The sequence below is a fragment of the Natator depressus genome, chromosome 1 (genome assembly GCF_965152275.1).
Source record: "Natator depressus isolate rNatDep1 chromosome 1, rNatDep2.hap1, whole genome shotgun sequence".
NCBI classification, from domain to species: Eukaryota; Metazoa; Chordata; order Testudines; family Cheloniidae; genus Natator; species Natator depressus.
The window spans coordinates 10,299,665-10,323,232 of record NC_134234.1 but is presented as its reverse complement, the minus strand read 5'-3'; the positions used below and the strand labels follow the sequence as shown (position 1 = coordinate 10,323,232).

Here is a 23,568-nt window from a genome sequence, read left to right as displayed (position 1 = left end):
GCCTAAGTTCATCTACGACCCCCAATCTCTTGGGGGATCTCGGAGCAAGTTGCCAGCTAACCGAGAGAGTTCAGGCAGGAGCCATGTAAAGCTCAGTGGTTTTGACTGCGTCTCACTCTGAGTTTTGAGATGTGATCAAAAGCCAGTCTGAACAAAGGCTGCCACGGCCCCAAGCAGAGCAGAATCACTTTGTTGTGAGCAGGGTGCCCCGGCAGCACTGAAGCTGTGTTACAACGTTAGCAGCTTTCCACGGCGACGAAGAGTCATCACATGCTGATGCCACATCCCCGGGGTGGTGCAATATCACAGCTCTGAGCCATGTCACGACACGGCAATGCACCCACCCGGTATGCATCCAGCACGATTTAAAGGGACGCTGTAAAAATACCACCGTGGGGCCTCCGTTTGTTGTCTCAAGGACTCCAGATCACAAGTCAAGAGATATTTCTCCACCAAACTCAGCCGGGGCCCTACAAGTCAAGCTGGGGTCTTTATACACCAGCAACGATAAAGATCCTGGGCTCGGAACATGGCCGACAGGAGCGAACAGCGGGAAAGCCATGGCAAATCAGCGGGACCAAGTTCAGAGGGGGTGAGCAGAAAAGAAACGGTACCAAAATTTCCTTCTAAACAAAACCCAAAATCAAAAGAACAACAGCAGATCCCTTTCCATTCCATCCCATCACTCCACTTACCCAGTCATAACAGGCCCACAGCTCTGACTCTCTGGCTGGGAGAGAGCCAGAGGATTTATAGCGGGCTTCCTGACCCAGAACCCTTTACACTAAAGAGAAGTCCCGCCTGCCTCTCTGGTTGATTGGCAGTTTTTCTAGACAATGAGTTCTTTCCCTCCTGGTTCCAGATGGGCTTCGCCCCATCACGTAAGCCTTATTTAAGTAAGTAAAGTCAGCTGCTCTGACTCTGATGCACACATGGGGAGCAGGGCTGTGGGGCAGAAGAGACCAGTTTTGCATAGTCCTGGAGATCAGTTCTTTAATGCTCCTCGAGCTTGCAGGAAGCAGAAGAGAGCCAGGAAAATCCGAGCTCCCCTGCTAACCTTGGGCTCAGTGGGGAGCCCCAGCACGGTGAGATGTGGCATGATCCCTGGAGACGAGCCCCGGCCGTGATACCACCAAAGGACGTGAGTGGGCATACTCACTCTGCCTCTTCCACAGCAACGGGGCATTTGTACTGAGCAGTGTTGAACAGGCAGATGTCCGCGTACTGGCGCACTGGGGATGAGAGACAGACAGAGAGGGAAGGCCAACGTTAGGGTGTGCTTCAGTGCAGCAGGCATGAGAGCACCGGCCAGCCTGTGCCGTGTTGTTGGGCAGCTAGGGACACCCCAGGCACTGGTGGCTGGGAAGCGATAGGGTCCCAGCACCACTTCTGGGGATAGTGAGACATAAGGGATCAACACCCCCTTCCCCTATTCCTGGTAACGCAGCCCAGCAGCGATACGGGAGAATGGGGACAGGAATAGACACCAGGCCCTTTAGTCCATAACATCTTATATAGCGTTTAGGGCCAGAAGGTACTTTTAGATCATCTCGTCTGCCCTCCTGTCTATCACACACCATTACATTTTACCCAGTTACCTCCCTACTGAGCCTGTTAACTTGTGTTTGAGCAAAGTTAAACTTGTGTTTGACAAAGGCACATCTTCCAGAAAGGCAGCCAGTCTGGATCTGAAGACATCAAGAGACGGAGAATCCCTTGGGAGTAAACATTTGAATCTTATTTCTAATTTGAATGCATCTGGATTCAGCCTCCAGCCATTGGTTCTTGGTCTGCCTTCATCAGCTAGATCAGTGGTTCTCAAACTCTTTGTATGGGTGACCCAGACAGCAAGCCTCTTAGGGTGACCCCCCCCTTATAAATTAAAAACAACAGTTTTTATATTTAACATTATTTTAAATGCTAAATTTATAATCCTATTGTTTAAAAGAATTGACCCTTTCTCACCGCTTTGAAAGTATGACTAAAACACATTTTCATCTAATGATCATTATAAGCAGAAAAGTTATTTTTTTAAATAGTTACTGTTTAATACGGGGGGGGGGGTGAGACACGTGAAGAAACTGTGTCAAGATCACTTTTCACAGCAGACTTCGCGCCCGATTGCCCCCCTTTCTTCTGTGCTGCCTTCAGAGCTGGGCAGCAGCAGTGCAGGAGTAAGGCGGGCAACGGGGCGCGAAGTCATCTTTGTATGTTTGTTAATATCACTTTTCACAGCAGACTTGCTAGCTCGCTGGGAGGCTGCGGAAAGTGATATTAACAAATATACAAAAATGACTTTTCACAGCAGACTGGCTAGCTAGCGGGTCTGCTGTGAAAAGTCATCTTTGTATGTTTGTTAATATCGGCCCCCTCGGGTTGCCTCAGTTTCACCTTTTTAGTCTCAAGACCACAAACCTGCACAACACAATACTGCAATCCTCAGAGTCCAAGTTCCTTACCGTGGTGATAACACACACTCACACACAAATATATATATATATATATATATATTGCTGAGGAACAATGATCACTGCATGAGACGTTTAGAAGACTTTTGGCAGGAAATGCACTACGTTGCGAGGGAAAGATGTGTGTAATTTTCTAAAACGCTAGATTTAAATGATACGTTTTATAGCAGTTGCTCTGTTTCATGCATGTACTCGTGACCCCCACCTAATAACCTCAGGGGGTTGCGACCCACGGTTTGAGAGCCCCTGAGCTCGATCAAAGAGCCTATTAGCACCAATTATTTTCTCCCCATTGAAGTTTTTATACCCGGTCATCAAGTCATCTCGCAACCTTCTTTTTGAGACACCCAACAAACGGAGCTCTTGGAGATTCAGCTAAAGCATTTTGTCCAGCCCTCGGACCACGTCGTGGCTCTGCACCCTCTCCAGTTTTTCAAAATGTCCTGGGCTCACTAATGCTGTACAGAGAGGTAAAATGGCCTCCCTACTCATGTGTAGGTTTACACATACAAGGATCGCATTAATTCTTGTTGCTCCAGCATTGCCCCGCCTCTTCCCACCCCTGCCCCGCCCCGTTCCCCCCCCCCCAGCACCTCCTGCACACCGCGGAACAGCTGATCCTGGTGGGCGGGAGGCGCTGGGAGAGAGGGGGAGGAGCTGATCCGCGGGGCTGCCGGTGGGCGGGAGGCGCTGGGAGGGAGCGGGAGGAGCTGATCCGCGGGGCTGCCAGTGGCGGGAGGCGCTGGGAGGGAGCGGGAGGAGCTGATCCCCGAGGCTGCCGGTGGGTGGGAGGCGCTGGGAGGGAGCGGGAGGAGCTGATCCGCGGGGCTGCCGGTGGGCGGGAGGCGCTGGGAGGGAGCGGGAGGAGCTGATCCGGGGGGCTGCCGGTGGGCAGGAGGCACTGGGAGGGAGCAGGAGGAGCTGATCCGCGGGGCTGCCGGTGGGCGGGAGGCGCTGGGAGGAAGCGGGAGGAGCTGATCCGCGGGGCTGCCGGTGGGCGGGAGGCGCTGGGAGGGAGCGGGAGGAGCTGATTCGCGGGGCTGCCGGTGGGCGGGAGGCGCTGGGAGGGAGCGGGAGGAGCTGATCCGCGGGGCTGCCGGTGGGCGGGAGGCGCTGGGAGGGAGCGGGAGGAGCTGATCCGGGGGGCTGCCGGTGGGCGGGAGGCGCTGGGAGGGAGCGGGAGGAGCTGATCTGCGGGGCTGCCGGTGGGCGGGAGGCGCTGGGAGGGAGCGGGAGGAGCTGATCCGCGGGGCTGCCAGTGGGCGGGAGGCGCTGGGAGGGAGCGGGAGGAGCTGATTCGCGGGGCTGCCGGTGGGCGGGAGGCGCTGGGAGGGAGCGGGAGGAGCTGATTCGCGGGGCTGCCGGTGGGCGGGAGGCGCTGGGAGGGAGCGGGAGGAGCTGATCCGCGGGGCTGCCGGTGGGCGGGAGGCGCTGGGAGGCAGTGGGAGGAGCTGATCCGGGGGGCTGCCGGTGAGTGGGAGGCGCTGGGAGGGAGCGGGAGGAGCTGATCCGCGGGGCTGCCGGTGGGTGGGAGGCGCTGGGAGGGAGGGGAAGGAGCTGATCCATGGGGCTGCCGGTGGGTGCTGAGCACCCACTATTGTTTTCTGTGGGTGCTTCAGCCCCAGAGCAGCCACGCGGCCGGTGCCTGTGCCTGTGGGTACGTCTGCACTGAAACAAAAGTCCCACGGCTGGCCCGGGTCACTTGACTCAGGCTCGTGGGGCTCGGGCTGCAAAACTACAGTGGAGACATTCGGGCTCGGGCTGGCGCCTAGGCTCTGAGACGCCACGGGGGGGGGGGAGGGTCTCAGAGCCTGGGCTCCAGTCCAAGCATCGATTTTACAGCCCCCCCCCAGCCCCAGCCCGAGCCAGCTGATCCGGGCGCTGAGACTCAGGGCCATGGGGGTTTTTATCGCAGTGTGCCCATGCCCTGGGTGTTACTCCTCAGTCCTTGCTGGCGCTGGCCATTCCTCCCCATTTACCGTCACGTGGGAACACTAAGGGCACCCTGACCTCGCTCATCAGCCACAGATCTCAGGTGTCCTTCCCCTACGCGCCCCTCCTCCGTGGCTGAGCAGAGTGATGGGCTCATCTCCCGTTCTCCGATCTCACCTTTCCAGCCCCCTTTCCTCGCGAGCCTGCGGCTGCATCTTTCTGTAACCGCCTGGCTCAAGGGCCCCCTGGGAAAACGCCTCGGTCAGCACCGTATGGCCCAGCTGGTCCCTGGAGTGGGAGGAACGTCCTTTCCCGTGCTCTGCGAATGCAGCGCTGGTGGAAGGGGCTGGGGCGGCAGCCCTGGGGACTGAAGTGCTCCACGTATCGGGAGAGGTGGTCCCTTGGAGTCAAGGCTGAGGCCTGGGGCAGGTCAGGGGCATTGGTCCTGCCAGTGCCCCCACTGTGCCTGTTCTGGGGAGAACGCTATTTGGGGGCTGATCTGGCCCCCCTCAGCACGGTACCCAAGTCTCTCACAAGGGTCCAGTTTGCCCTGGCAGTTCTCCAGCAAGGTCGGGAAAGCACTGTGCTCCCTGCTTTGCGGATGGGGAGCTGGGCCTCCGAGGGGTGAAGTGACTCAGCCGGGGCCAGCCGGGCAGTCTGTGGCACAGCTGGGAATAGAGGTGGTCTCGGCTCCCTGGCCCACCACTGCTCTCAGCCGTGTGAGGGTCACCCAGCCGGACTCTGCCCTTAGGCAGACGGCTGGATGCTCCCAGAGCGTGCCAGGGGAGTCGGGTGGGAGCAGATCTCTGGGGGTGCGGGAAAAGAGCCAGCCAGGAGGCGAGGCAGGTTGGGAGAAGTTGTCTTGGGATAGATAATGGAGGAAGGGCTCCAGCAGGGGCTGGATGGGGGAGGCGATGCTGGAAGTCAGGCAGTTGAGGGCGTGGGAAGGGGATTCAGCATGTGGGGGAGAGTCAGGGCAGCTGCTGGGGGTCAGGGAAGGCTGGGGAGAGGGTTTACAGGGACCCAAATGGAAGGAAGGGTTGGCCCAGTTGCAACAGCTTGTGACGGTCCCCTCCTGCCATTCTGCGTGATCGATCCAGGGAACGCGGGCGCCCCCTTTACCTGAGATTTTAATCTTCTTCACCGTCTTGTTTGTGTTGTTTGTCACGTGGACATTGACGTTGATTGGCTCGCCATGATAGTAAATCTGCAGGAACAAGGGCCCCGGCCTGTGTCAGCAGCAGGCAGGTGGGAGGGGGCTTCCTGCCTGTGCAGGTCAGGGCACCCCCCGAATCAGGGGGTGGCTTGGGGGCTACCCTCATACCAAAGTTTATTAACAACAACCCACAGAAGGTCTCCCCCCAGCGAGAGCTGTGCGGGGATCAAACAGCCGGGGTCTCTGCCAACCCTTTGCAGTGTCGGTTCACCAGGCCCCCCATCCCAGGGCTGCACTTGGCGCTGAGTTAAATGTGGGGGGGGGGGTGTGAGACCTTCCATGGCGTGGAACCCGTTTGCACCTGCTGTGAATTTGGGCACCAGGCTATTTCCCCGGTATTTCCCTTGGGACCTGCTCCTCGCTCTGAGGGCTCAGGGCAGCCGTTAGGCACCGGCGTGAGGGCCCCACGCGGCCGAGCGACACAGCAGCCCCAGGGAGAAGCAGGGGGGGTGTCGTACCTCCTTGTCCAGGGACGCCTCCAGATGCAGCGGCTTGTCGGACATCAGGAACTGCCTGGTGGTCTCCGCCATGGGCTGCGGGCCCGGTCTCTCCGGAGCGTACTGCACTTTGCGGATCACCAGGCGCACGGAGTTTCTGCGGGGACATATGGAGGCAGAGGCTGAGCCCGAGCCTGCGGGGATCTGCCCCGGGGTGCCAGCAGGCTTCCCTAGCACCCCAAACTCGGATAGACCAATTAACCCTGCCATCCCCCCTCTGGGGGGGGAGGGGGGAGCATTTTAACCACCTCTTTCTGAGGGAGGGACTGAGACCCAGAGCCAGGGGTGGGATTAGAATGACACGGGGCCTGATCCAGTCCTGCCATTGCACCAAGAAATCCAAGGCCCCCCCACCATCTCCCTCTCCCACTCCCCTCTTTCCTGGCAGTGCCTCAGGGCCCCACGAGCCCCTTCCCAGCCCAGGCCGGCTCCATGGATCCCGCCTTTATCCAGCTGCAGGGAGAGAGGTAAAGTGACTTTTTAGAGGCAGTGCTAAGGACAGAACCCAGGCATCCTGGCACCCACACTCCAGCTCTAACCACTAGGCCACTCAGTCTTTTGGCTTGTCTCAGGTCACAGCACGTCAGGACCTTGCTCGGGGCGAATGAAATATGAGGTTCCCTGTCACGACACGCCCAGAAACACCAAGACGGTCCCATCGAAAAGGGCCAGCGGCATCTCCCCCGGTATAGGAAACGGTGCCTCAGGAGGGCCTCCGAGGTCTATGTGCAAGTCGCTCCACCTTTGGCCACCAGATGGTACACCTGGCTTTCTCACCCAGGGCCAAGCCTGTGTGGAGTCAGAGGACGCCCCGTTTCCTTCCCGCTGTCAGGCACCTTGGAAAGGGGGGTGCTTCTCCGCTGTTCCCTGAGAGCAGAAGGCTGCTGGAAGCCCCTAGGAGCCATGAGCCACTGAGCTGGGTTCAGCGTTGGCTCGAGCGAGGGTCAGTTCACCCAGACTACCCTGGGACCTGTCACAGCAGCTAACCTTGACCCAACCTCACCGAGAGTGGGATGGGAGGGGAAGGGGCCTGTGTCTTTGCTTTTCACACATTAGCAGCTGGCTTGGAAGGATTTGATTTTTATCTGTCAATTTCACTGGACACACACAAACTAACAAGAAAAGATTTCCAGTCGGCAACAATCAAAACTTACAGCTAGGCAAAGAAAGAGAAAGGCTGCTGGAGACCCTCGAGTTTTAGACACAATTTGGATTTTAATATGCCTAAAGCGTGATCTTTTTGGAATCGCGGCATCTCTTGGCATTACATAACTATTGTCTGAGCCCCCAGAATTTCCTGTAACTGTGAGAATTTAAATAGATCAAAATCGGGAAAAATGCTTGGAAAGAAACACCAGTAATATCCATCCAAATTGGAAAAAATTAAAAATCGAATTCTGCCAAGCCTAATTACGAGCACGAGGAAACCACAGGGACACAGCAGGCTTTCAGATCAGCCTGTTAATGAATGTACAAACAGCCAAAGCTAGCTACATTCCCATTGGCTCTGGTGGCTTCTGCAATAGTGAGGCCCACTAGAGGGTGCTCAAAGTATTTAAATACTACCCAATTCCTATGCACTACAGTGGGGTTGGCACCCACTATTACTGACACATGTGCCAACCCACCCCCCTCCCAGGTACCTCAGTTTCCCCATCTATATAACAAGGAGGATAAAACTGATCTGTCTGGCAGCGTAACAGACACACCATGCCACAAGTGGGGACCAGAGCCTAGAACCTCTGGAGAGGGAGGCCTGGGCAGGTACTACCTGAGCTTAATGACTCTCTGACGCGGGGTGCGGGGGAGCCTGTGAAGCCAGTCATGTTTCCGAGGTGGGAACAGCTTCCGTGCCGCTCGGTGGGATGCCGGTGCTGAAACTCACCTGCTGTTCTCCCTCAGTACATCTGCTCCGTCCCCACCATACCCCTAACAGGAGCTCTCTGACTAGCACTTCCACGAGGGTCCACGAACCATCCCCACCTGGCCCCAAGCGCTGTGCTCCCTGACTGTCAGTGGGAGTAATCTCCGGGCTAGCGATCCATTGGGCGATCCAACAAGGGCTGCGAGGGGTTAGTGCAGGGCCCTGCACCCACCTGCATGCAGCATGCCCCTCCAGGAGACCTCGGAGGGGCTAGATGCTACCCCAGAGCAGGGCACACCCAGAGACCCTCTGTGCTCCCTGCGGGCTGAGGAGCTCCTGCAAAAGCTACGGTTAAAGGGCACTGCTGCTGCCCATTGCTGGGTGGGGGACAGGAGATGCTCGAGGGGATGATGGAGTTAGCCTCCCACAGCTGTTCAGCGGAGGGGGCGAACGTTCCCAGTCCCTGCCCACCCGCGAGCATCGGGATGCACTGCGGACGAATGGGAACCAACCGCCCCAGCGTTACAGACCAGGGGCTGGCATGGCGAACGAACGCAGCTGGGGCCCATGCTGCCATGCGGGCGGTTGGGATCCAGACCCCGGCTCCGGGAGGAGCAGGCTAGACTTGGGTGGGAACTTCGCTCCTCGCCCCAGCTGGGGGACACCGCCGGCAACAGCTCTGCTCCATCTGCAGCCCGTGGTGTCAGCCCCCTCGGCTCCGTCAGGGCCGCAGCACCGACCTCCCCAAGAGCTGATTTCTGAGGCCTGTTCTCAGCTGGCTGAACCGCTCCGTCCCCTGGCTCTGCGTCCTCTCCCCAGTGCCGCTGGGTGGTGTCAATACAAACATCGGCTCCGTTTACCTCTTGTGGATTTTCTCCTCCAGGTTCTCCGCACAGAAAGCTTTCACCTCGTAGTCAACGCCACAGGCCTACAAAGCAGAACAAAGTGGGGCAGGAAGCTGGGAAATCATTTCTCCTGGCCCTTCCTTATCTCCCCAGCGGGGTCTAACGGCTTTGACATGTCTGTACGCGGTAAGGTGCCAGCTGGAGCGTGTGTGTGTGTGCCACTCTGCGCTCCTGGACCAGTTGCATGCACCACTATCCTCTATTTGAGGGCCTCAGATATACTCAACTGTATCATAGCCCCCATACTGCCAGTGGAGATTCTCCTTTAGCTCATGTGGCAGGGGTCTGGGCCTTTCAAACAGAAGGATCTGAGTTCTAACCTGAGTATTATCAAGAAGTTCCAAGCGGTTAGCCCGCTTATGAATCCTAGGTATTATAACGTCTCCATCTGAGCTGTGGTCTCGTAGCGATCGCTAAGATCAAGTAACCAATTCCCGTTTCCACATGCTCCTACCCTTCCACAAAGCTCATCTTCTGGGCTGACATGTTCAGGCTCTGGTCTCAGTGTAAAGGGTCATTTTTCGGGAGGGAGGAATGTGGGGGAATTGGAGCAGAATCCCCATAGCTGGTTTGCAATGGTGAGCGAGTGGAGAAAACTCGACTTTCCCCCAGGGTAGAAGAATTCCTGCCACTCTTTGCCACCTGCCATGGAGGGTGCCAGACAAGAAGCACCTGAAAATCAGGCTGGTGGAAGGTGAAAACTGGGGTACAGACAATGGGGCGAACGCTACCGTGCTAAGTGAAATGGAGTTTATTACTGTGGGCTCATTAGTATGCATGCAGAGACCGGACAACCTCGGGTTGCCAGGGGCTGTTCTTGTCGAAATTGACCCTCCTTGCTCAGCAGAGCCACCTGTTGTGCGTGTCAGAGCTGCTGGCTTTAGTGGCCACAACAAGTCTGGGCCCCCTTTAGCCTTGCAGCCCAAGCAGGGCTCTGGGAGACGAAGCTGGAGTCTGTTTCTTTTGGGGCATTAACGGAATTGTTCACAGTCCTCCATTTACAGGGCCATTCTGCAAGTCCATGGAAAGCAATGGGCTCATGTGGGGTAATTAAGGGTGTCTTTTGGCCTGTGGACCATTTATTTGGTTATGAAGCATAAGAAGGGAGGAACCCAGCTTGACTCTCAGATCCCGGGGGAGCTGGCAGGGATGGCAGCACTGGGGATCTCTGTACTATGTAGCGACTGCAACATTGTTCCACCAGCGCAGCTGGGCCAGGATGATACTCCCAGTACTGAGTCCCTTCGCAGAAATCTTTTTGTTTGAAGCTGGTCTGGAGAGGACTGAGACACAATAAATAAGGAGCCCCCCCTTTGCCGTTGGCTTACAGCCCCTTTTCAGAAGAGAGCCACCTCTTTAAGGCCACCTCATCATCCCCTGGAAGCTAGATGGAATTCGCTCCATGCTCCTCAGACACCTGAAGAGCTCCGAGTGGCGCAAGACAGCGCCATTGCTCCGAGACGCTGCCGCCCATTGCTGGGGCACTTAGAACGTCTGAGCCAGCCCAGGCCTTCTGGAGAGACCCCTGGGATCGGAGGAGTCCGGCTTAGCTATCGCAATGTCTCTGCAGAGACGGGGAGAAGCTGGGAGCTACTGACCGACAGAGAGGACACAAACCAAGTTACCTTCCCCGTGTCCTCCGGTCCAGGCTGCAGCGTGACGGAACATGGCAGGTTGGGAGGGATCTGAAACAGAAATCAAGGGCAGGATTGGATTGTAACCAGGGGTAGCCCACGGAAGAGACCAAGTACCTGCCTGCTCCACACACACTCGCTATACTGCAGCCTGGGACTCTAGTGATCTACTTTGGAAGGATGAAGGGCTCAGCCTGTCTCCTGGGGACTTGAATCTGCACTTCCAGGGTGTCTCAGTGTCCCAGGTTGGAGCAGGGTTGAATTTGGGGGCACGAAGGGTGAGTTACACGAGGGGGGAATTTGGCCCCCATGCTGAGTGGCCCAATCCTGGGAGGTGCTGAGGCCTCCTGCAGGATGTTGTGCGCTCCCGTCTCCAGCTGAGGGCAGGTGCTTGGCATCTCCCAGGAGATGCTCAGGCCCTTGGAGTACTGGAGTTGAAAGCAAGAGACAACCTGGCCTGCATCCATGTCCTGGCTACTGAGGGTTGCTGTAGCCGGCCCAGCAAGCTGGGGTCAGATGGCTCCTTAGAGAGCCCTGGCATCTCCCGAGTGTTTCCTTTCCCTGCCCTCTGCAGAGCAGCCCCACACACATACCAGTGGGCTGCTTTCTGCCCTGCTGCTATCCCCAGTGACCTGCACAGGTTCTCACTGCACCTCAGTGTGCAAATGGCTCTGTGGCTAAGCCAGGGGTGATGGGCGAGCCCACGGCTTGCAGGGACTGTGACCCAGAGACCTCTTGGTGCCAGCTAACAAAGGCTCAGGGGGTGCAAAGAGTTTGACAGGGTCCCCTGGGTCAGATAGATGCAGTATAATTCGCTAAAAGGTGGCTTGCGACGTCGCCACGAGTCACGGTAATCACTGTGAAACGTGTGTATTTAGAAGTTGTGTGTCTCCAGTGAAAATTCTGTTCGTAAGGCAGGAAATGAGGAAGTAACAGACGCTTCCCTCCCTGTGTGGTCACAAGTGTATTGGGCATTGCACGTCTCACAACGGACACCTGTTTGCATACTGCGCCAAGCGCTCGTGAACAGACTGTGAAATCTTCAAGAGGGGGCATTTACATGGAGAACAACCAGCAGGAGGGGATCCTGCTCAGGAGTAAAGACATCAGATTGCTGGAGTATCTATGGGAATGCAGAGACATGCCCTGAATCTTTCATTGAGGAGGCAAGCGGGCAGCATGGGCTTGTCTCATGAATGGGGATCACAGCTGAAGAGCTGTGAAAGGCTGGAAGGACCTCCGGCGAGCAGTAGTTAAGTAAGACTAGGCTCTAGGAGGAGTGTTATGATTTGATTGTAGATGTAAAGATGGGCTTCCAATACTCCTACTGGTGGTTACTTGGGTCTCTATACTGGTAAATAAGTGTTTCCTTGTTTTCACTGTAAACTTATCTAAGAGCTGGGTGTTAGCAGAGCAGGGACCTGAGGAGGAACTGCTAAGCGGGGGTGTCCTGCTTCTTTGGAATCAGCATACCAAGGGCTGGATGCTCCAGGGGGTGCTCGAAGGACTCGGGGATTGGGGTGCACCTGTCCCTGCGTAGGCCTAGAGGGGAGGGATTGAGTTGCCCATGGCCCGTGGGGCTGAGGAGCTGACCCCTGACAGGCACAGACAGGCTTCCTCATGCTAACGGCCGGTGGCAGCGACCCCGGGAAGCATCACAGTGAACATTCTGCATGAGCTGGAGACCCTGGGGCCACAGCCTCAAATCCCCCAAGCCCAGCTCTCGCTCACCCCTAGGGGCAGCTAATGAAACGGCATCATGGCAACAGCAGTTAAACTGCATGGCCCATGTAACGAGTGTGCTGGGCAATGCCAGCCGAAGGGCGACAGACGCCGGCACGGCAGGCCCCTCTCCGTTTGCGACGGCTGTCCCAGGGGAGGAGCGGATCCTTGCTCCAGCTGAGATGAGCGGACAAGGCACTGTGACCTACAGAAGCAGCTCCATGGGTCAGCCACTAGAGGGCACAATTATCCATAATTTAACAATAACAGGCCAGATCCCACCCACTCCTGCAGTAGACCCACAACCTCTGGCTGAGTTACTGGCGTCCTCAAATCATGGGCTGCAGACTTCGAGCTCCAGAGACTCCACCATTTCCACTAGTTTAAACCTGCAAGTGACCCGTGCCCCAGGCTGCAGAGGAAGGCAAAACCCCTCAGGGTCTCTGCCCATCTGACCTGGGGGGAAATTCTTTTCCGACCCCAAATATAGGGATCAGTTAGACCTTGAGCATGTGAGCAAGTCCCACTAGCCAGACCCCTGGGAGAGAACCTCACCCACCGCTGAAATCCAGCCACCTCGGAGGGGGAACACAGCACACGCATAACAGCTGAGTGAAGAATGCTGAAAGCACAGATGGGAGAGGGGGAAATGTAGACAGGCAGAACAGAATTACCTGAGTAGACGTTATCCAGGGTGTTGGATCCGAATCTCTTACCAAACATGCCATGTGATATTTAATGATCAGGAATAGCAAGACCTCAGTGCCCTGGGCTCATCTGATAGGACTTCCAAAGCACAGCGCCCCCTAGTGCCACACTAGGGCATTGGTCCTGCCGCGACTCAGAGGGAAGAGCACCCCCTACTGACTCACCAGCACCACCCTGCATGTTCCTCACAGGCCTGCCCTCCAAGTACTGATCTACCCCACGCCTGCTTAGGTGAGCGTAAATCAGGCCTGGGGCAACCAGAGACACCCCAACATAAAAGCCACTTTTGAAATTCTGTCTCTAAATGATCAAGGTCACCCAGGATATCGGTGGGAGAGCCAGGAGCAGAACCCTGGAGTCCTGTCTCCCATGCCAGTCCAGCGCCCACACGGCACAGAGCGAGCGGCTGCACCGACCGTCACAACAAAGCTACTTCGCCAGAGCCCCAGGGCCCGGCTGTCAGACCAGTGCACCGCGCTACAAACCAGCCCTGCTCAAAGGTTTGCTGCTGAGAGGCAGCACTAGCTCCGGAGGAGACGGCGGCAGCTGGATCGTCAGCCCTTCCCGAGAGCCTGCAGGTGCTAGTCTTCCCTTTCCACCTGATTTCAGTATCCAAGGGGAAGTCACCACAACGTCCTCCTTCAGATCTCACCTCCGCCGCGATTCCTACAAAACTCTCAACCAGCAGCCATTCAGCTGGCGTGCTGTGCCTGATTATGACACTGAGCATAACTGTCTCTGTTCCCTGGCACTCCCCCGTCTTTCTGTTGTCAGCTCTACTCTCTGGTCTTATTATTGTTTGTAGTCCGCATGCACCTTGGGGGCTAGTCAACGGGCCAGGACCCCGTTGTGCCAGGCACTGCACAAACACAGAACGTCTCTGCCCCAAAGAGCTTCCAATCAGTCTCATAGACTCATAGACTTTAAGGTCAGAAGGGACCATTATGATCATCCAGTCTGACCTTCTGCACAATGCAGGCCACAGAATCTCACCCAGCCACTCCTGCGATAAACCTCTTACCTATGTCTGAGCTATTGAAGTCCTCAAATCGTGGTTTAAAGACTTCACGGTGCAGAGAATCCTCCTGCAAGTGACCCGTGCCCCAAGCCGCAAAGGAAGGCGAAACCCCCCTAGGGCCTCTGCCGATCTGCCCTGGAGGAAAATTCCTTCCCGACCCCAAATATGGCGATCAGCTGAACCCTGAGCATGTGGGCAAGACTCACCAGCCAGACACCCAGGAAAGAATTCTCTGTAGTACTTCAGATCCCACCCCATCTAACATCCCATCACAGGCCATTGGGCCTCTTTACCACTAATAGTCAAAGATCAATTAATTGCCAAAATCATGTTATCCCATCATACCATCTCCTCTATAAACTTATCGAGTTTAATCTTGAAGCCAGATAGGTCTTTTGCCCCCACTGCTTCCCTTGGAAGGCTGTTCCAGAACTTCACTCCTCTGATAGTTAGAAGCCTTCATCTAATTTCAAGTCTAAAATTCCTGATGGCTAGTTTATATCCATTTGTTCTTGTGTCCACATTGGTACTGAGCTTAAATCATTCCTCTCCCTCCCTGGTATTTATCCCTCTGATATATTTATAGAGCGCAATCATGTCTCCCCTCAGCCTTCTGTTGGTTAGGCTAAACAAGCCAAGCTCCTTGAGTCTCCTTTCATAAGACAGGTTTTCCATTCCCCGGATCATCCTAGTAGCCCTTCTCTGTACCTGTTCCAGTTTGAATTCATCCTTCCGAAACATGGGAGACCAGAACTGCACACAGTATTCCAGGTGAGGTCTCACCAGTGCCTTGTATAACGGTACTAACACCTCCTTATCTCTACTGGAAATACCTCTCCTGATGCATCCCAAGCTTTTCTCACGGCCATATCACATTGGCGGCTCATAGTCATCCTGTGATCAACCAATACTCCGAGGTCCTTCTCCTCCTCTGTTACTTCCAACTGATGCGTCCCCAGCTTATAACTAAAATTCTTGTTATTAATCCCTAAATGCATGACCTTGCACTTCTCACTATTAAATTTCATCCTATTACTATTAGTCCAGTTTACAAGGTCATCCAGATCCTCCTGTATGATATTTCAGTCCCTCTCTGTATTGGCAATACCTCCCAGCTTTGTGTCATCTGCAGTCTTTGTGCGTGTGTGTGTGTGTGTGTGTGTGTGTGTGTGTGTGTGTGTGTGTACAGCACCCAGCCCAGTGAGGGCTTGATTGGGCCTCCAGGTGCTAGCATAATATAAATAGTTATCTTGTGTCTCTCTTCACACGGACAGCCTTTAGTGGGTGCAGGGAACAGTCCTGAAGGGAGCTGCTGAGATGCCAGTAAGTGGGTGAGGGACAGAAAGGAGAAGGGTGGCTCCTGGTTGGTTGGAACTTACCCCCCTCTGCTCGGTTCCAGCTCATTTCTACCTCGTTGTTTTATGTCCCGTTGGCACGTCCTGTCGTGCCACATCATTCCCTGCCACCGCTCAGTCCACTCCCCACGCCTTTTCATGTCATGGTCTGTGTCGCGTTCTGGGCCACCTCTCGGTCCCCAGCCTGTCGCCTGTCTACATTCCCGCATGCCACCCCCTTCCGCGATGCATCACTTCTCCCAGGTTTCTCAGGGACGCGGATGCATCCGAGGAGTCTTCCTTTGGGGCTGCTGATTACAAGTCCCTCGGATAAGAATGAAGCTGAGCCATCCCTGATGAGATGCTGTGAAACGTGCTTCCTGCAGCTTCTCCCATGAGTCCGACGAGAAACCCACTTCTCTAGATACAATTTAATGGGACTAGAAAATTAGAGTGACTAAGACTGAACTGAAACAAAATTACCAGTGGCAAAAGCTGAAAGAACTGACCTCCCCAACCAGGTCGAGGCAGCCTTCTCTCTGTAGCATGCAGAGTCGTGAAATCACAGAGACTCCGCCTCACCCTAACCTCCTCCTGTGCTCAGTACTTACATGGCTCCTATCACCCTTGTGTCTGAGCACCTGACAATCGTTAATGTTTTTATCCTCACTCACTTCCCTGGGAGGCAGGGCAGGGCCATTGTCCCCATTGTACAGATGGTAAACTGAGGCACAGAGAAGCTAAGGGACTGGCCCAAGTACACACAGGAAGTCTGTGGCAGAGCAGGGCCTTGAATCTAAGTCTGGCACTCTAACCACTGGGCTGTCCTTCCTATCCTTGCTCAGTAATTCCATAGCCAACTGGAGTAGGGACTGTCTTGTATAGATCCAGGGTAACATTTTCTAAGGGTCCTATGTGACTAAGGAGCACAAGTCCTGTTGACTTTCAATATGATTTAGGCTCCTAAATCACTTGGGCACTTTTGAAAATGTTACCCACAGTGCCCAGCACAATGGGGACGTTATTCCTTCTGGGGCTCTGGGCATTACTGTAACACAACTAACTCATCCTCATGACTATTAGTCAATTGCTAGTCAGTTTCACTTATTGGTTTTCAGGTACTGGAGTATGAGATGGGGAACTGTCAGGTTTAAATGGAGGGTGTGGGGTGGGAACCATTTTCACTGAAATGAAAAAACCATCAAAAACTTTCTGTTCAGATTAGGCTTTGCAACCCTCCCTACTTTTAAAAAGAAACAAACAACCCTCCCTCCCCTCAATTCAGGATCTAGTTTAAAGCGAGCGGCCCTTTAAATATCCCAAACCCAAGAGGTTATCAAATGTATAAACACATTTTTAATCTGTGGGATGCAGAGGAATTAACGTTGTTTTACAAGGGCATGGGAGTGTTTACAAATCTGGTGACCCCGGGGAGCTTAGCGGCAGCCTCACTCATGGGAAATCTCGGTGCTTTGCTTTTCTGCTCTGCCGTGGTGGAGCCGAATGTGCTCGCCGGCTGCGCACAGCCTGCCATCTTAAACCACTACTTCACTGTCCTCCTCACCATGCTTTGCCAGCAGGCCTAGGACAGTCAGGCTGCTGATGGGCAGAGACCACAGCTCGTCCTGCCAACCAATACCCGGCCGCCCGGGGAGGCGAACCCACGGCCCCTCCCCTTGTGCCGGAGGCCCCTCCCCTCCCCTTCCCTTCTGTCCCCCCTTCTACCTCCCCCTCCCGCACAGGAGCCCAACACACCCCCACCGCGGCACCCTGGCCCTAGCGCTGGATGGCCGGGGGTGAGGCCCCAGCAGCCCTGGTGCACCACAGCCTCAGTGCCCACAGCCCCCGGGGGGCGTGGCTGCCGCACCTCCAGCCCCGGGTGGCCCCCACCCTGTAGCTCTGGGTGTCTGGGCAGCTCCCAGAGCCGGTGCTCGCGCAGCCAGCCCCAGAGAACCGGGCAGGCAGCTCGGCCCAGCACCAGCTGCCCTGGGGGCCCCGAGTGGCTGCAGGAGGAACGCTGGCCTGGGAGCGGGGCCACGGTAGGCTGTTTGGGGAGGCACAGCCTCCCCTTGCCTACGATGCCCGCTGCCCATGGGGCTGGTCCATGACTGGGTCTCATCCATGACTGAGTCTCCTTGGCACTACGGTGATACAAATAATAATTCACCCTTAGAACAAGCCCTTTCCCTTTATGTAAATATAGATTTGTAGAGGCCAAGGCCAGACGGGAGCATTGGGATCATCTAGCCTGACCTCCTGCAGAGACCTGTATGGGCTCAATACAGCCGTTGTTCTTAGACTGCGTGAGCAGCTCTTAATGGACCGGTTCAGGGCCAATTGTTGCTGGATCGGGCCCTTTGATCGTAGGAGTTTGCACCTTCCCTGTATATGTGCAGCTCCTAGCACATTGTGGGTGATACTTGTGGTCCCTTTTTTTCCCCCAGCACAGGAGGCAAAGCACCACCTACTGTGTTGCCAGGACCACTTCCTGCAGTGATCCCGAGTTTCTGTGGAGACGTCTCATCCACGTTCCGATCTGGTCCAGCCCTGCCTTGGCTTGGGACGAAGGCACCGCCCAAGGGGCAGGAGAGACAAAGGGGGACAAAGGACAATGAAATGGGAGGAACTCCTACCTCGAAAGTGAAGGGGTAGGCATGCTCGCCGAGCTTCTTAATCAGTCGCTCCTGGAGTCGCGTCAGGGGTTTCTTCTCCTCAGGGACCGGGGGGAAGGCCTGGATGTTGGCCACAAACAGGTCCTTCCGAAAGGTCAGACCCAGCACGTCCAGATCCTCCCGTCCATAGCGGAAGGCGCAAGTCAGCGTGACAAAGACTGCGGGGACAGAAGGTATCCAACGGGAGAGATCAGCACCAATCCTCTCACCACCGTCAGCATCAGGCGACTGACAGACAAAGTGCTCTGCCCAAGTTCCCACAGGCAACGTGTGGCAAAACTGGCATCTGATCCTAGATCTCCTGCCTCCTACTCCACTGGCCTAGCCACAAGAGCAGGCCCATAAATGAGGAAGGAGGGTCTCCTGATTCCCACTGGTGTAACAGAGGAGGGTCAGGGCCACGGTCAGCTGCTAACATGGCAGGTTTTCGTGGGTTGGATGAAAGATTCACGTGCAGATGCACTTTCATGTGTGTGCGGGGGGGGAGAGGAACAGACGGAGCTGGCAGTCGAGACACGGGGGTGGGAGCCTGGATTTAATGACACGAGTCGAGGGGCATTTGCTTCCGTCGAGGTCTCACAGTACCACAGCCACACACAGAAAACGAAACGATCAAACCAAAGCCCCAGGAGAAAGAACTCAGACTAGGGGGATGGGGCCCAGATCTGGGCGGCTGGCTCCACGCGGACTCCAGTCTCACCGGCCCTGCCGCCTGCAGCAAGGTCCGAAGGCCTAAATAACAGCCTCTCCTGCCACCTCCGGAGTGCGGGTGACGGTGGGGGCAGGAGGGTTCTGAATGATTTCAACCCCCCCTCCAAATTGTTTTAGAGCTGAGCCTAGATCAGTCTCTTCCCCGCTCCAACACGCCGCTAGCAAAGCTGGGCCAACATCGCCTTGTTCATTAGCTTGGACATTAGATCCCCATCCTTCTGCTGCTCTTGTCTCTCGTAGATTGCAGAGCAGGGACTGTCTCTATCTGCGTGCTCGGGATCTCTGTTCCACACAATTAGTGTTTCCATTACAGTCATGCCTAGAGAGCTGAACTGGGATGGAGGGCGCTGCGTCAGCCTGGCCTCTTGCCCACAAAAGCCCCTAGCACTGCTTCCATACAATACGAAAAGGACCCTGCACAATCCGGGAAAACAAAGGGAGAAAGTACAAACCACGGGGGCTAGTCACTGTGCTCGGGGACTCTGGGGACGGGCACGCTGCATAAAAACCTGAACAGAACAGACTAGTGCTAGGCGTCGCACGCACGTAGTAAGAGACAGTCCCTACTGCAGAGCGCTCGCAAGCTAAGAGGGGGTTAAAAGGAAATACCCTCCCTTGCCCTGTAGCCCCCCCTGCTGGCTGAATGTGGTGCTGCAGGCACTCCCTGCCTCAGTTTCCTCCTCCAAAAGTCTTTCTGTCTCTCCTGTGGGGTTCATATGGCTCAGCTCTCCAAGTTCAGTTCCCTTTTGGGTAGCAAAAGTCCAAACAAACAAGAAGTTCTTTTGATCCACTTGGGTTCTTCAGCCCTCGCTTTGGGCTGAGCTCCCAGCCCATTCTGGGCTACCTTTGCATTTCTGTGCTCTGGGACAGAATGCTGACTCCCTGGCTACCGCCCTTGAGTCACCCCCTGCCCCCTGCAAGACCCTGTTTCAGGGTCTTCCACAGGCACCCAACTTGCTGCCTGAGGTTCCTCCTCTACTCTGAGTTTTCTTAGCCCTTTTAAAGAAATCATCCCACTTGGGAGGAGAGTGGGTGCTAATCTGGTACACGTAGGGCTGAGCCCAACTACCCTTAAAGGGCCAGCCAACCTGTGATACCCTGTCACAGCCTGGCAGGTCCTTGCAGGCAAACCTGGCCTATGACTGAGCAGCTACCCATCAGCCTTGCCCCCAGCCTAGGGGCAGTTCATAATGGAGTTAGAGTGACTGACCCCAGCCGCAGAGGACTACTCAGACACAGGTGAAAGGAGAAGAGCCAGGAGAGATGGGGTGGAGAGCTCCCTCTCTCTGGGACAGGCCTGGGGCAGGCAGACCGAGGCAGGCTGCAAGGACAGTATGAATCCTGCAGCAGGCCCTGGAAAGATAGCAAGATCCAGGCGGAGACAGCAGACAAGGCAGGACGCTCCTACATAAAGAAACCCCAGGGAGCAGGGTAGGCTGCTGTGGGAGGGAGCTCTGAGACGGGACTGGGAAGTGGACACAGAACTACTTCCATAGCCCCAGGGGGTGGAAGGATAATTTGGATTTTCATTTGGACCTTTTAGTTACCCTGAACGTTGTGACTTGGCCAGAGGGCTGAGCCCCAGAAGACCCAGTGAGAGGCAGGCAGCCTGTAGGAGGCGCTAGGGCCAAGGACACCAGTGACATTACACACACACAGACACAAGGGGGTGCTCCAAGGGTAAGTGTGCCCTGTCGCACACCCCCGTTTCACAGACAGGAAAGTGTGAGGTTGCACAGGGGCACCGGGGCACAGGGGAAGTCCCTGGCAGACTTGGGACTCAAATCCAGCTCTCCCCTGAGTTCTAGTCAAGTGCCTTAACAACCAAACCAGCCTCCTTCCTTCTCTATGACCCAGGGCGCAGTTTTCCAGCTGAATGAAATGCTTTGTACTCGCCAGTCTTCACAATCAAGACCCCTTAAGAGAACAGAATTTTAGTCTTGAGGTTTCCTGCCATCGCCACGTGGGGCCTTTCGGAGATGTGGTTAGTTGGAGGCAATCCCCCCCTCCCGCCTATTCTGCTAGGCTGAGATTCTCTGTGTGACTTCTTCCAGTAGAGGTGCTGAACACGGCTGCTAATCCCAAATGAGCCCTGCGCACCGGGTGCTCTCCGTGCTGTCAGGAGGTCCCTGGCCCACTTTGGCGCAGCAGATAACTGATCTACATGCACCCCCAGCGATATGTAGGAGCCGTGGCTGTGCTTTTCTGTTGCCGTATAAAGCCAGCATGTTTTCAGTGGGGCTCCTGTTCCTTGCTGGTCAGTGTAACCTATGGGCTTGGAGAAGGGGACTGGAAAAGCGCATTAGGATGCCCTGGCAGAACAGGGGAGAGGCTGCTTTCCCCCATGTGGGTTTTGAAGCCCCAGTTAAACACGGCAGTCAGCTGGAACCAAATGGCAAAGCATTTACCTTTCCTTTCTTTTAAGTACTCCGGATCAACCAACACAACGCCATCTGAAAGAGAAGACAGGCAGAATTAGGAGGGAAACTCAGAGCACGAACTGGTCTCCCTTGCATTGGGGCCGGTGGGGAGAATCTCAGGTGTGTCCCATAAACACAATTCCCTGGTGTCCCACAACATCCCGTCCTACAGATTATGAAAGTCCAGGTCTGCCTGTTCCCCACCCGCCTCACACACTATCTCCATCCATCTCAGTCATGCCCCCTCTCCCCGTCTCTGATCCAGCTCTCATTCCCCTTCGGTCCAGCTCTCTCCACCACACCAGAACCAGCTCTAGAGATCCAAAAGGACTTTACAAGCATTAGGCCTCAGAACCTGAGGACGGGCAGTATTATCCTCACTTTGCAGACTGGGAAACTGAAGCACAGGGAGTTTTAAGGCCCAGATCTTCAGTGGTATTTAGGTGCCTAACTCCCATTGATTTCTTTAGAAGTTAGGAGCCTAAATACTTTTGAGGATCTGGGCTTCACTGACTTGCCAGAGGTCTCACAAGTCAGAGCTGCGATTAGAACCAAGGAGCCTTTGACACCCAGCCATGTACTCACTGGTGAGTGCATCGAGAGGCATTTCTCTGCAGTAGCTCGTCTGGGAGACTACGGCTCACCTCTTTCTTGGCTGTGAATACAAGCACGTTTCTTTGGGGCATGGACTGGCTGCCACATACCAAACGGAGGATGACTGCCCTCCAGAGGCAGCTCCCATCGTGAGTTGTACCAGGGCTGCTTCTTGAGTGTCCCAGATGTGACGATGTGACGCAGCAGGGAGGGGGGAGTGTTGACCTGGGAATGTGCCCTGGGGACGGGAGACCTGAGAGCCTGTTACCTGAGCCAGGAGGGGGAGGGGGAGGTAACACCTCTGCCCAGGAATGTGGACGGAGGCTGCAGCAGGGAACCTGCTGGGTGGGTTTAGTTTCAGTTTGGGGCTGGGTGGAGGAACACAGGGAACCCCAGGGCTGGGGTCTAAGCTCCCTGCTCCCCCAGAAGGACTTGACTGAGGGGTCCTGGTTGTACCCACAAGCTCTGTTTTGGACTGTGTTCCTGTTGTCCAATAAACCTTCTGTTTTACTGGCTGGCTGAGAGTCTCAGTGAATCCCAGGAAGAGGGGTGCAGGGCCTGGACTCCCCCACACTCCATGACAACTGGTGGCAGCGGTGGGATCTACTGCACCCCGTGAACGGCGCTTCCTGCAGTAAGTGGCTGGGGAACAGTAAAACGAAGGGGGATTGACGGGGACCAGGTGTGCTGAAGATTCAGAGAGAGACGGTTCCAGGGGGGGTTAACCCCTGGGAGTGTGTGACCAGAGAGAAGGACTTTTGCAGTAACAGGGTCCCCCAGGGGATTGCAGCGAGCGGTCCCAGGGGCAGAGGAGTCTGCAGCTCGACCCTGGCAAAGAGGTGGTGACCTCAAGAAGGACTGGCACACTAGGGGCTTTTCCTGGAAACCGTGGACAGCTGCCCGGCCTGCGAGTGGCCAGCAGGGAGATGTACGCTAAACGCCTTAAGAGCGACCTGGTGGAGCTGTGCAGGCAGAGGGGGCTGCGCGTCGGGAGGTCCACCAAGGAACAGCTGATTGCCCAGTTGGAGGAGAGGGATCGCTTGGATGACCCGATCCCTGTCCCCGAGGGAAGCCGCCCGGGGGATGCAGCGTGGGCCCTGGGGCCTGACCAGGCTGGGAGGGGTCAGACTGCTGCCGAGGACATCCCGAGACCCTTCCTACCTATGCCTGGTGGAGGGGTTGTGGGAAGCCCAGTGAATACCGAGGGCACCCTGACCCCAGCAGCCAGCAGGGGATCCTCCCGACGGAGCTCCCCATCCCTGGAGCGGATGCGGCTGGAATGGGAGAGGGAGATGAAAATGAAGGAGGCTCTGGTCAGTGGCCCAGTTCTGGCAAACCCAGACTTTGACAAGCCCTTTATGGTGTTCACCGATGCCTCCGACACGGGACTGGGGGCGGTGTTAATGCAGGAGGATGAAAAGGGGGAGAGACACCCCATCGTGTACCTGAGCAAGAAGTTGCTGCCCCGGGAGCAACACTACGCGGCCATCGAGAAGGAGTGCCTGGCCATGGTGTGGGCCCTCAAGAAACTAGAGCCCTATCTCTTCGGGCGACACTTCACCGTCTACACCGACCACTCTCCCCTGACCTGGCTGCACCAGATGAAAGGAGCCAACGCCAAGCTCCTGAGATGGAGCCTGCTCCTGCAGGATTACGACATGGACGTGGTCCACGTGAAGGGAAGTGCCAACCTGATAGCGGATGCGCTGTCCCGGAGAGGGGGCCCCGAACTTCCCCAGGTCACTGGTCACAGTGACCCCTCTCAGTTCAGTCTCGAAGGGGGGAGAGATGTGACGATGTGACGCAGCAGGGAGGGGGGAGTGTTGACCTGGGAATGTGCCCTGGGGACGGGAGACCTGAGAGCCTGTTACCT

At 55.8% G+C, this 23,568-nt stretch overlaps 1 protein-coding gene across 3 annotated transcripts in view; it reads right to left on the bottom strand.

The window, feature by feature from the left end:
• The window catches only part of ARRB1 (arrestin beta 1), a 175,365-nt gene that overhangs the window by 14,370 nt on the left and 137,427 nt on the right, over positions 1-23,568 (bottom strand). For all 3 annotated transcript variants that reach the window (XM_074954585.1, XM_074954578.1, XM_074954593.1), the window contains 7 exons: positions 21,090-21,134; positions 17,932-18,128; positions 10,508-10,567; positions 8,838-8,905; positions 6,075-6,210; positions 5,523-5,607; positions 1,160-1,232 (listed from right to left, as the gene is read on the bottom strand). In XM_074954585.1, the coding sequence (XP_074810686.1) occupies positions 1,160-1,232; positions 5,523-5,607; positions 6,075-6,210; positions 8,838-8,905; positions 10,508-10,567; positions 17,932-18,128; positions 21,090-21,134 (664 nt within the window). The remainder of the gene's footprint in view (positions 1-1,159; positions 1,233-5,522; positions 5,608-6,074; positions 6,211-8,837; positions 8,906-10,507; positions 10,568-17,931; positions 18,129-21,089; positions 21,135-23,568) is intronic.